General features: G+C 44.0%; 1 protein-coding gene and 1 long non-coding RNA gene across 2 annotated transcripts in view; both read left to right on the top strand.

Annotated features, from left to right (window-relative positions):
• The first annotated feature begins 10472 nt into the window (after positions 1-10472).
• LOC138158182 (uncharacterized) lies at positions 10473-12786 on the top strand. Its single transcript, XR_011167578.1, has 2 exons — positions 10473-12607; positions 12692-12786. It is a non-coding gene; the product is annotated as an uncharacterized lncRNA (long non-coding RNA).
• Positions 12787-12946: 160 nt separating this feature from the next.
• Positions 12947-13279, top strand: part of RPP14 (ribonuclease P/MRP subunit p14) — a 3682-nt gene continuing 3349 nt past the window's right edge. Inside the window, exon 1 of the mRNA XM_069084261.1 lies at positions 12947-13193. Within this exon, the coding sequence (XP_068940362.1) occupies positions 13096-13193 (98 nt within the window). The 5' untranslated portion in view covers positions 12947-13095. The remainder of the gene's footprint in view (positions 13194-13279) is intronic.

Below are 13279 nucleotides of genomic sequence, written 5' to 3'. Positions count from 1 at the left end.
TAAATGCCAAAGACAAAGTGAGAGGTCAGTGTAGACTTTGGGAACAGGGGGTCTGGGAGTGTGGTCAGGCCTCTGTCCCCTGGAGGGAGAAGCAGCTGAGGTGTGGAGGTTGCAGCCACATGGCTGCTTCAGAGCTCCTGGCCTGCAGATAGTAGGGGTCCAAGAAACCATTCTGAAGGATAATTGCTCTTGCTTTAACCTGCTTAGATCTGGATTGCTTCTAGGGTGTAGGTCCTGGGGTGTGTGACCAGGTGCCAGAGCCAGTGGAGACTTCAGAGAGGGCACCCAACTAATAGCTCCAGCAGCTGTGAAAACCCCAGCCATTTGGGACAAAGCTCTCTTCTCTGGAAGCAGAGTTCTACTGTGGCAAAAAGTTCAATAGTCAAGTAATTGAGGGGCAACATGAGCAAGCAAAGGAAGCAAAGCAAGCATAGCAGTCAAACCTTAGATTTCTATTTTGGGGACAAAAAGGAGTAAAGCATGGAACAGGAGGAAGACAATGAAGTCAGAACTCCTGTACCAAAAGCTTCCAAGAAAAATATGAATTGGTTACAGGCCATAGAGGAGCTTAAGAAGGATTTTGAAAACCAAATAAGAGAAGTGGAGGAAAAAATCGGGAAGAGAAATGAGAATGATGCAAGAAAATCATGAAAAGAGAGTCAACAACCTGACAGAAGAAAATAACACCTTAAAAAACAGACTAACTCAAATGGCAAAAGAGGCTCAAAAAGCCGATGAGGAGAAGAATGCCTTAAAAAGTCAAATTTGCCAGATTGAAAAAGAATCTCAAAAGCTCAGTAAAGAGAATATTTCCTTCAAAATTAGACTGGAGCAAATGGAAGCTAGTGACTTTATGAGAAATCAAGATACTATTAAACAGATCCAAACAAATGAAAAAATAGAAGGCAATGTGAACTATCTCACTGGAAAACCACTGACCTGGAAAATAGATCCAGGAGAGATAATTTAAAAATTAATGGACTACCTGAAAGTGATGATAAAAAAAAGAACCTAGAAATCATCCTTCAAGAAATTATCAAGAAAAATTGCCCTGATGTTTTAGAACCAGAGGGCAAAATAGAGGTTGAAAGAATCCACTGATCACCCCCTGAAAAAGATCCCAAAAAGAAAACTCCTAGGAATATTATAGCTAGGTTCTGGAGTACAAGGAGAAAATATTACAAGCAGCCAAAAAGAAACAATTTGAATATTGTGGAAACACAATCAGGATAACACAGGATCCGGCAGCTTCTACACTGAGGGATCAAAGGGCTTGGAATATGATATTCCAGAGGTGGAAGGAACTGGGATTAAAACCAAGTATCACTTACCCAGCAAAACTGATTATCATGTTTCAGGGGAAATTATGGTCATTCAATGAAATAGAGGACTTTCAAGAGGACATCATTCATGATGAAAAATCCAGAGTTGAATAGAAAAATTGACATTCAGATACAAGAAGCAAGAGAAGCATGAGAAGGTAAACAGGGAAAAGAAAGCATAAGGAACTTATCAAAGTTGAACTATTTATATTCCTACATGGAAAAATGATAATTGTAACGATGAAACTTTTCTCAGTATGAGACTAGCTGAAGGAAATATAAATGTGTGTGTGTGTGTGTGTATACACACACACATATGTCTATATAGGAGGGTATATGGGCATATGAATATATATATATATATATGAGTGTGTGTATATATGTGTACAGGTATACATAGATAGAGGGCTCAGAACCAATTGGATAGGAAGGGATGATATTTAAAAGGTGAAGTTGAGAGGTGAGAGAGGAATATAATGAGAGGAGATGGGGAGAGACAGAATGGGATAAATTATCTCACATAGAAGAGGTAAGGGAAAACTACTACAATGGAGGGGAAGAACAGGAAGGCAAAAGGGAATGGGCCAACCTTACTCTCATTGAAATTGACTTAGGGAGGGAATGACATACACACTAAATAGGGTATCTCACCCTAGAGGAGAGTAGGGGGAAAGGGGATGAGAGGAGTGATGATGAAGGGGAGGGCAGGTTGAGCGGGAGGGAAGTTAGAAGCACACACTTTTGAAAAGGGACAGGGCCAAAGTAGAGAATAGAACAAGTAGGGGGCAGGATAGGATAGAGAGAAATATAGTCAGTCTTTCACAATATATCCACTATGGACATGTTTTCCGTAGCTACACGTGTACAACCTATATTGAATTGCCTATCTTCCCAGTAAGGGTGGGTGACAAGGGAGGAAGGGAAAGAATCTGGAATTCAAAGTTTTAAAATCAAATGTTTAAAAAAATATATATATTTTTACATGCAACTGGGAAATAAGATATACAGGCACTGGGGTATAGAGGTCCTTCTTGCCCTACTGGAAAGTCTGAGGGGTATGGGGGAAGATAAAGGAGAGAGCAGATTGGAGGAGGGGGTATACAGTGGGATCACTGTTTTTGGGGTGGTGGGTAGGGAAAAGATGGGAAGAAAATTTGTAACTCAAAATCTTGTGGAAATGAATGATGTAAACTAAAAATAAACATAAAATTTATTTTAAAAAAAAGATCCTGGAAAACATCTTCCAAGAGTTCATCAAGGAAAACTACCCTGAGATCCTAGAAACAGAGGGTTAAATAGAAATTGAGAGAATCCACTGGACACCTCCTGAAAGAGATTCCAAATTGAAAACTCTGAGAAATGTTGTAGCCAAATTCCAGAACTATCAGGTAAAGGAGAAAATAATGCAATTAGCCAGAAAGAAACAATTCAAATATCACAGAACTACAGTGAGGATTGCACAGGATCTGTCAGCTTCTACATTGAAAGATTGGAGGGATTGGAATATGATATTTCTTAAGGCAAAAGAGCTCAGGTTACAACCAAGGATCAGCTATCCAGTGAAACTGAGCATAATCTTTCAGGCAAGGAGATGGTCATTCAGTGATATAAGGGACTTCCTGACCTTCCTGATGAAAAAGCCAGGGCTCAATGGAAAATTCAATCTCCAATTACAAGACTTAAGGGAGACATAGAAAGGCAAATAGGGAAAACACACACACACACACACACACAACTTGTTATTTAATAAGAGCAAGCTATTCAGATTCCTATACGGGAAATTGATACCTGTTAATATTGAGAATTGTATAGTTATCATGACATTTAAAAGGGATATAAATAGAGGGGGTGGTTATATATTAAACAAAATGATGATAAAAAAAAACCTTAGTAAGGGGTACAAAGGGACCACAGTGGAAGAAGAGGAAAGAACAAAGCAGAAAAGGGTAAATTATGCCAGACAAAGAGGCATAAAAACATACTATAGTAGAGGGAAAAAAGGGAGGGAGATGAACATCATGTCACAGGCAGAAAACGTCACTTTTCAGTTTTCCTGGTCCTGTCTCTGCTCCCAGGGGTTGACATGAGGGTCTCCTGAAGCCTGTCCTCTGCAGCCCCCTGTTACACAGGCTTCCACTTTGGCTTGGTCCACATCAGGATTTTGCCAGAACTACATCCCTGACTCACACGCATTCTAATTTATATTTCCTGAGTACCAGCCTCTCCACTTTTAAATTTCCCACCTCTCAGAAGACATTTACACCAAATAGAATCCTTACCTTGTGATACAATCACCCTGTATCCAGTCACACACAGTCTCATGGGAAATGGGGTGCTAAGAAGCTTCCCAATAAAGGATGATCTCTGAGGCCCTAGTATAGGTGTTAAACTCATCCCATGAACTTCTCAGGGCCTACAGAGCACTGGAGCTTTCAGGCCTTGCAGAGACTACTGTGTTGGGTAGAATTCAGTTCTTGGATCTTCTTGTCCTACCAGTATGCAAATTAACAGTAGCACAGTCTAATTGCCATGGTCTGTGCCATGGAAATATCTGATTTCTTTTTGAACAGCCATGAGTGCTTAGAAGGACAGAGACACAAAAGTCTGAATTCAGAAAGGATTGCACTGATCCAGGTCTGGGCAAATACAATTTATAAGGGTTCTTTGTGTGACAAATGTCAACATAAGTAACTGATGAGTAGCAGTAGCAACATCTGTGGCCAGGAGTTGACCACTTACTGACTGCCAGAATCTGTGTATGAGCCCCAAGGCTGGGCTGAGAGGGTCACGCTGGCCTAGGTTAAGGTGAGTCCTACTCTGCTCTGAACTTTGATATCTCTTTCCTGATTTACAGGGCAGTGACCTCATCTTAGTTAAACTCTGGTCTCTTAAGTATCTCCTGAAACACAACATTCCATATCCAGCAAATCCATGAAAGAGGACCAAAGGGTTGGTTGAAATCTGCCCTTTGTTACCCTACCAAGACTGTTGGAAACATAGTGGAATGGTACCCAGCAGGATGGAGGGATAAGGTTCTGGAATCACAAGGGATGCCAGGATCAATCTCCTGGTTTGAAGTCCAAGAATGGAAAGGACCTGGAGAGTTCTAGTCCATTCATTTTCCTCTAATTTAGGGATTTTAGATCTAGAATCTTAAAAATTAAAAAATATATTGATAATTCTATTTCAACATAATTGATTCTCTTTGTAATCTAATTTATTTCATTTTGTGCATTTAAAAAGCTTATTCTGAGAAGGGGGAAAGGGTCCATAGTGTTCATCTTGCAACCTGAAGAGCCCATGACATACAAGAGGTGAAGAACTACTGTTCCCATATGAAACTGGTCTGGTATAATTTCTGAAAACCTAATTATTTATACTTTTCCTTTTTTTGGTGAGGCAATCAGGGTTAAGTGATTTCACAGGGCCACACAGCTCATCAATATCAAATATTTGATGCTGTATTTGAACTCAGGTCCTCCTGACTTCAGGACTGGTACCTCTATCCCCTGTGCCACCTACCTGACCCTTATATTTTTCTTAAACATCTCCAAATATAGAAGACGCCTCAAGGAGCATCTCAAGGTCAGTGTTGTGCTGGGGGTATACATGTGGCTACCTTCCTACCATTTCCTTGGGAATAAGAATGTAGGGAATTACTAAGTCAATGCAGAATGGCACCTTTTTTGCACATTATAGTCTTAGAGAGTTGTCTAGACTGAAAGGTGGAGTGACTTGCCCAGGGACACACAGCCAGGATATGTCAAAGGTGGGACTTGAGCTCAAATTCTCCCAGAATTCTATCCATTTCACATCACTGCCTTGGAGTATTGAACTCCTTAACAATAATTTATTTTCTGTCTTTCACTCATGGATGACCTGCAGTGTCAGGGTTTAAATAAGCAAAAACTTGGAAACACCACCCTCTTGTGGACCTGAAAGACATAGCTGAAGGAATGGCTTGTGACTTTTGGTTTTTTATTGAAATCCTAGTCTTTTTTTTTTGGGTGGGTGGGGACGACATTGATCGAGTTTAAGGACAGGATGATAACATTTCTCAGTCCTATTAATTCCTCCTCATAGAGTCTTTAACCAACTCTCTTTTGAGATTGATGTCTTTAGAAGATCCGAGTATGAATCCCAACTCAGCCACTTATCACCAGTGTGATTACTTAACCACTTGAAATCTGTTTGCTCATCTGATACATGAAAGCTTTGGATAAGAGGACCTTTAACATCCCTTACAACTGTGATTCTGTGATCTTTTTTTATAAAATCGGTGATGGGGTGACCCATACTTATAATCCCTGCTACTAAAAAGATGGATTGCTTGAGCTATGGAGTTATGAGCCCTTGGAGGAGTGGAGGAGGTAGCTACTAGGTAACCTAAATAAAAGTGAACCTGCCCTGCTGGAAATAAGCAGGACAGTTTCTCTGGTGACCAGTAGTTCGATAGGGCCCATACATAACTGCTTCACTTCTGACCTAGTCAAGCTAGGGAGACTCAGTCTCCTTGTCCCCATCCCCTCCCTCAAAAGTGATGCTAGGTTAGAGTAGTTTCCTTTTAGTGGAGAGGTCTTTGACATAGAGGACATGGGTTCATATCCTACCTTTGTTGCCACCTGTGTGAACTTAGGCAAGTCACTGAAACTTCTTGGGACTCAGTTTACCCATTTAGAAAATGAGAAGTGGAATTGTTGGCCTCTAAGGTCCCTACAAGTTCTAAATCTATGAATCTAAGTTTTTATTTTAATTTGAGAGGACTCCTATTGTAACTGGGACCCTGGCCCCAGACATATCACAAAATTTTTGGATCTTCACTTTATAGGACATAGAAGACAGTATGGTTGACTTGGGCTTGAATTTCAGCTCCACTACCAAGTTTCACCTTAGCCCTGTTTCCATCAACTAGTCAATAGTCAGTAAACATTTATCTAAGATCCTGCTATATGCCAGACACTGTGGTAAGTGCTGGAAATACAAATAAGAAAAAGACAGTCCCTGACTTCAAAGAACTTTCAATCTAATGAAAAAACAGGAAGGAAGTAGACAGAGGAGGGGCATGATGTTAGGGAGTGGACACCCAGGCAGAGCAGCTGGTGGTGAATGAAGAGTTGGCTGGAAATGTTGAGCCCTGAATAAAGTGAGGCTTTGGAAGGAGGTCATTGCATCCTCCAATCAGAGGGGAGAGGCTATTGAGGGCACTAGGGAGAGCTTGGTGACTAAGGCTGAGGCAATCTCCACAAGGTGAGATCTCAGTTGAGATGAAAGGAGCCTACAATGAGCCCGTGTCTGGAATTCACTTCCTCTATAACTTCATCTTGTAGCATCTCTCACTTCCCTGAAAGCCCAGTTCAGGCGCCATCTTCTACACTGCTCTAGTGCTCTCACTTTCTTGAAATGACTCTGTGTTACTTTGTACTTTCTTACTTGCATACTTGTGCTATCCCTCTCCAGCACTGATCCCTTCCTCCCTCGAGCACAGGGAGGGTTTTCCCTGGCATCTAGTTGTGATTTACTCCCAGTAAAAGAGTCAAGAAGCATTTATTAAGCACCTACTTTGTTCCAGAAACTGTCCTAAACATTGGGATACAAAAAAAAAAAGGTCATAGTCTAACTTCTATATGCAAACAACTGTACAAACAGACTGTAGAAAAGATAAATTGGCGATAATCCCAGAAGAAAGGCACTGACATTGTGGGGGTTCAGGAAAGGCTTTTTGCATTAGGTGGGATTTTAGCTGGGACTTTGTTGAATTGAATTGATCTTGCTTACTTCAGAGCTGGGTACTTATTTTGTCTATTTTTATAGTGGGGTTGTAATGCTCAGATAAGATCATGTGTTTGAAAGCAGCGAGATCATTCATTGTCCATCAGATGAGGAAACCTGGATGGGTCCATTTTACCCTTCACTGGAAGAACCTCCTGGGGCACTGAGACAACAGATCCGTTTAAAGATGTGTGAATGTTGGTACTCTTATTAACAAGGCAAGAGAAGGAAGATCTAAGTGGAAGGACTAAGGATAAAAGTGCTTTTGGCACTGGGTCATAGCCGGTGGAATAACAGTTTTCTGGACCGCACGACTTCATCCTCTTCTTCTCTGGGGCCCAGACTTCCCCCATTAACAAGCTTTCCAGCCTCATCCTACATACAAATGTGTGTAGCAAATACTAGACATTCCTATATTTAGAATTTTCCATTTTGAAAACTCACTAAGTACTGTGAAACCCCAATAGAGATTCAACTGCCTAGTTTTTGAAGGTCCCTGACCTCACAGAATTTACAGTAGAAAGGCAGGTATTACTTTTTTCTCTCCAAAATGAATGAGGATCACAGTAGGAAAATAATCCCACTCAAGAGGTGGGAACGTTTGCTGTGCTCCTTAACTCAACATTTTTATCCAGGTAAAGTCAGATTTTAAAAAATATCCAGGGTAGCTTTGAAAGGAAGAAAAAAAATAAAGGGCAGATTGAAGGATGTGTGCCCAAAGGGAAGGGATCGTTCTCACAACTTTGTTTCCGGAGAAATTGCATGCATAAGGTCCTTGAGATTAGAAGCAATGGATTAGAACTCCTTTTGTCTCTCCCATTTACCTAGCTACCAACACCATGGGGTTTCCTGCAAAAGCACAGGGCTTGCGACCATCCATCACCTTGGCTCATGAAACCCTGCCAGAGCTCTGTGTCTGTGTCTATTTGAAGCTGCCAATTTGGAGATGATGCTCAAAGGAATGACTTGACCTTATCTTCCATTCTATATGTTTGTAGAATCATACCCCTACCACATCACAGGGGCACAGTCAGGTCCACGTCTATTAACGAATCCTCACAACAACACTGTAAGCTAACCAGGTAGCATACCTTTTAAATTTTTTTTTCTCTTGCCCCCATTTTATAGATCAGGGAACCTTGGTAGATGGAGGACAAGTGTCATGGCGAGGTTATACAGCCAACACACAGGGGCCAGGAGCCGCCTCTTAACTTTCAGCCCCAGATTGTACTGCCACTCCTTGTATGCTCCCCAAACAATCCTCTCATCCTTACACCCAGAAAACTACTCGCGTTTAGGTAAAGCCATCTAGCATATGCCACGGCGGGGAGGACACTGAGCTGGAACAAATGAGGGCTTTTGTGTTCCTTAGGACAGAGAGATCATGAATTTGAAGAGAGGAGCAGAACCTCTGAGGTCCAGTTGCTCCTTCTAGCTCAAGACTAATTGTAATTCCTACAAAGGTTTGCTCTGTGCACATTTTCCTTTCCCAAACACTTTGAAAGTATTCTTGGAAGAATTTCTCAGCTGACTTCACAAGCTACTTAAAGAAATGATCAATGTTCCAGAGGGTCCTGGGCAATTCAACCTGCCCATTAAAGGTACAGCTGATTTGGGAAGAGATATGTTGGCTTTCTTTTCAGAACAAAGATTCTTTTTCCTTGTTGCTCCCTTGAGCATACTTAGATGCTCCACTGTTGGCTCAGTTCCCATCCCACTGGAAACGCCTTCCTCTTAGATCCAGCTATCTTTAAATCACTTGGACCTCGAGTCATCGAAAAACAAAATAGTCTGAATCAGGAAAAGCATGGTCATCTACGACATCAAACAAAAGTGGGCATAGGTAACATAAATAGCAGTAGACACAATCAAAATCAAAGGTCAAGGATCTCCTCCTGCCTCACACACATACCAGAGCTCCATGGCTTCAAGGTCCTAACAGCAGAACTACTATCTGAGAAGAGTCTTCAAGCAAGTCAAAATGATGAGGCTCACTAAGGCAATGATGGCATCTTCACAATCTGGAAGCCAATCAGTTGGCCAAAAAAAAAGCAAACAAACAAACAAAACCTCACCACTCATTTATTAAATACTATGTGCCAGGCCCTATGCTAAATGCTACAGATACAAAGAAAGCCTAAAAAAAACCTCTAAAAAAAAGGCCCCAAAACTCAAGGAGATCCCATTCTAATGAGAGATAACATGTAAATAACTGGGCTATAAAAGATTCTAGACAGAACAGCTGGATGCTTTTTGACTATTCTTGGGCAATTCCAGGTATCTAGATGCTTAGAGCAAATGCAATATTTGTAAACAGCACGTTGGGCTGTTCCATAGTAGGTGCTCAGTAAATATCTGTTCCCTCCCATCCTCCCACATAAAAGGCCCAAAAGGCAACAAAATCCCTCAACCAATTCCCCAACCAATATCTGGCCTTATTCATTTGATCCAATGGTTTTCAAAGATTTTCCACGTTTCATCTAAAGCATAAATTTTAAAAATCTAAATGAATGGAGATTGATTGAACAATTTATTGCCTACTTTAGGTAAGGTATGGTGATTTGAGGAAATATCAATTAAAAGAGCATTTTAGGCAATAGAGAATCAAAGATTTAGAGTTGAATGGGGCCTCAGAGACCACTAACTCCTTTATCTTACAGATAAGGAAACTGAGTCTCAGAGAGGGAAAGTGACTTGACCAAAGTCACACAAATGAATGGCAGGCTGGCATTCAAACTCAGATCCTCTGTCTCAATACAGGATTCTTGTCACTTACCCACCTCTATCAGAGCAGCCACCTGGCCATCCATGTCTTCTGCCTCACTCTGGCTCTGTATGCTCATACACTTAGAGGTAGATAGGACTTTGGAAGCTTTCTAGTTGGAACCCAGTATTTTACCGGAGAGAAAGCTGAGGCCCAGAGGATGAAAGAAGAAAGAATGTAACAATCCCTACTTTTAAGGTATTTACATTTTATCAGAGAGACAGCATGTTATATAGATATTTACAGAATAAATCTAACGTGAATGAACACAAATAAACTGTATACAAAGTAGTTAAATCCAAGGCTCCTGAGTTTCCTCTTAGAGGAGGAGGACTTTGTGAGGCAGAGGTAGAGAGCAAGTGCATCCCAGGCATCTTATCTTTGTATCCTCAGCACCCAGCACAGTACTTGGCACACAGTAATAATAATAGTAATATTTTGCACAGTGTGTTTAATAATGATAGTTAGCATTTATGGAGGGGTTTAAGGTTTTCAAGACTTTCATAAATAAGTATGATCTTATGAATCCTCATGAGACTGTTGAATTGAATTGAAAGCTAACACCAATCTGCCATCATTATTATTAATAATAGAGCATTAAAATAAAAATAAGCCAGGTTCTACCTTTTAGACACCTCCCCAAAATAATTTTGAACCCCCAGTATCTGAGGAAGGTCTAAAACCTGGATTGGCCAATCAGGAGAGATATTTTGGCCCACTCTGAGTTTAAACTACCATAAATGCCTTGCATGGTGTGGCATAACAGACTTGCTTTGCTTTGCTCTCTCAGTGCATTCAAAATACCCCTTGCTGTGTCTGCAACCACAAGGCTGGATGAACCTGACCAGTGACATTCTTTTGTTTATGATGAACAAGGACAAGGCACCTTGATCCAAACACTATCTTGAACAATGGGACTTTTCTTGGTATTCTATAGACACGTCACATTAGGTAATGTTAATGATTGAAGAAACACAGACATCCTGGATCTATAATTTCAACTGACACTGATATTCTCCCATCTTATTGTACTTATATCCAATTAAGAAATTCCTTTCTCGTATTATGGTTAACATATATGGAGACTATAATTTAGGCATAGGCATCATGAGCCAGGAAGGGAGGAAGGGGCGAGAGGGAATTGCTCTGAAGATATAAGGTCTCTTTTGCCTGTCTATCCTTGGGTTCATTGTCTACAATGAACTTCCATGTGTATCTCTATATGAATGTTCCACGAGCTTTTAGAAAAATAAGCATACACATGCAGATTAATTTTGTTTGTGTTCCTTAGAAGGAACTCAGTAATGGTTAACAACTTCACTGAATTGGCAAAAATGACCAAAGGTAGAATTAGTGTTGGAGGGGCTGTGGAAAGACAGCACTTGAACACACTGCTGGTGGAGTTGTGAATTGGGTCAACCACTCTGAAAAGGAATTCGGAATTATGCTTCAAAAACGTGATGAAGATGACCCAGAGATCCCACTGCTAGGAGTACAGCCCTAAGGGATCAAAGATAGGAAGAAATATCATAGGATGCCTTTCTGTAGCAGCAGCTCAGTGCACTGAAGGACGCTGTGGTCCGTGAATATCAAATGAAATGATGAATATGAAGAATTTAAGGAAGGATGAGAAAACTGAGGAGCTCACACTGGGGGGCCGTGCACAGGAAAGGACGGAGACGAGGACAGGGAAGCAAGCAGCATGACCCTGGGGGGCTGGGAAGATAGAACCCCCCCCCCACACACACACACCCCGCCCCGCTCCCAGCCACGGGGGCGGGACTTTGTTTGGACTTGAGCTGCTTTTCCCTCTTTCCTTCCGGTTACAAGTTATGGCTGGGAGGGGGAGATGCATTCAGAAACGGAAAAGCATTTATTAAGCACCAACGCCGTGGGGGCTCGGAGCTAAGCGCTAGAGACGCAAAGACAGGCGGAAGAGAGTCCCTGCCCTCAGGGAGCTTACAGTCTAAGGGGAGACCCTAGTGCCCGAGAGACTCCTCGGAGGCAGCCTTCAGAGCCGGGCTCGACCCCACGCGCCGTTTGTTGTTCCCATTTAACAGATGTTGAGACCGATTGGTCTAGGGCTGCCCTGGCCGAGCTCAGAAGGCCTCTCTTTTCTCCTTCCTCTCTCTCGAGCTCCCAACGGAGGCGCCCCCTGGTGGCAATGAAGCTTCTCTCCCGACGGGTCCTTCTCAAGGCCCGGCTCACTTTCTAACTCAGCCCGGAAGGTAAGAGACAGACCCCAGGGCGTTGTGACGTCATATCCGGTCTTCGCGGCATGTTTACGGAAGAACCTCGGGCGACCCGGAAGAGCGTGAGGGATGTGGGGCCGTGAACCGTAACTTTCGGGAGAATCATTAGGTCACGCCTCCCTCACAGAAGTATCAGTCAGAAGGAGGGGAACAAGAAGGAGGACTCGTAGCGGATCTTTCGGCTGAGATCCTCCGTCCTCTGGGGAGAGGAGGTAAACGTGGGGACTCCGGGTGCAGGGCACGGTTGGCCGCTACACACCCCGTTGCCTGCACTAGTAGAACCGGAAGAACATGGGCATTCTCTAGTGCGCAGGCGCACCTTCTCACGCACGCGCACGTCTTCTAGTGCGCATGTGCGTCCCTCCATTCAGGCGTGCACGTTCTAGCGCAGACGCACCTCTTGCGCGCTCGCGCACGCCCATTACTGCGCAGGCACTCCCTCCGCACGCGAGCACGCCCGCTGGGGCGCAGGCGCAGAAGCACCGATCCCGGAGCGGGCAGTAAGTTTCTGGGCTGCTGGCGGGGTGGGGGGGGGTCTGTGGGTTCCCTAGGTGGTTCCTCTCACCGCCCCTCCCCCTCCGCAGGCCCCAGAGTGCGCGTGGGTCCATGGCTGTTGTGCGACGGAGGGAGCGCTCGCCGGGGCCTCGCGCGTGCCCGTAGCGCTTTAGCGTGTCAGAAGCGCTTTCCCCGCACGGGCTTCTCCAAGGGGGAAACTGAGGCCCAGAGAGGTGAAGGCGCACGGCCGAGACTGTCAGCCCCCCGAGGGCAGGCACTGGTTCCGCTTGTCCTCGTGTACCCGGGGCCAGGTACACAGTCGGCGCTCCATAAGTGCGCGAGGAACGAATGAATGCGTGTTGAGGTCCGAGTCGGTGCCAACCGACCCACGTGTGGTGAGCGGGGAGGCCCGGAACGGCGTCCTCCGTGGGCGTGAGAGGCGTGGGGGGCGCGGGCGGGGCGCTCGGTTCTCTTCGCAGGTGCAGCCCGGGCCATGCCGCGCGCCGGCTCGGCCCGGCCGCCTCCGCCCAGCGAGTTCGCCAGGCTCGTGTACCGAAGCCCCTCGGAGCACCACTACCTGCGCGTGCGCCTGTGAGGCCCCTTCCTGGGGGGGGGGGTCCGTCAGCGGCAGGGGGGGGGGGGGGGGGGGGGATGTGTCCTAGCCCGGCTCTAACACG

Source organism: Petaurus breviceps, unplaced genomic scaffold, assembly GCF_028583685.1.
Source record: "Petaurus breviceps papuanus isolate PSGF00001 unplaced genomic scaffold, PetGlider_PUasm1.0 174, whole genome shotgun sequence".
Taxonomy (NCBI): Eukaryota; Metazoa; Chordata; class Mammalia; order Diprotodontia; family Petauridae; genus Petaurus; species Petaurus breviceps.
This window is presented reverse-complemented; position numbering and strand designations above follow the sequence as displayed.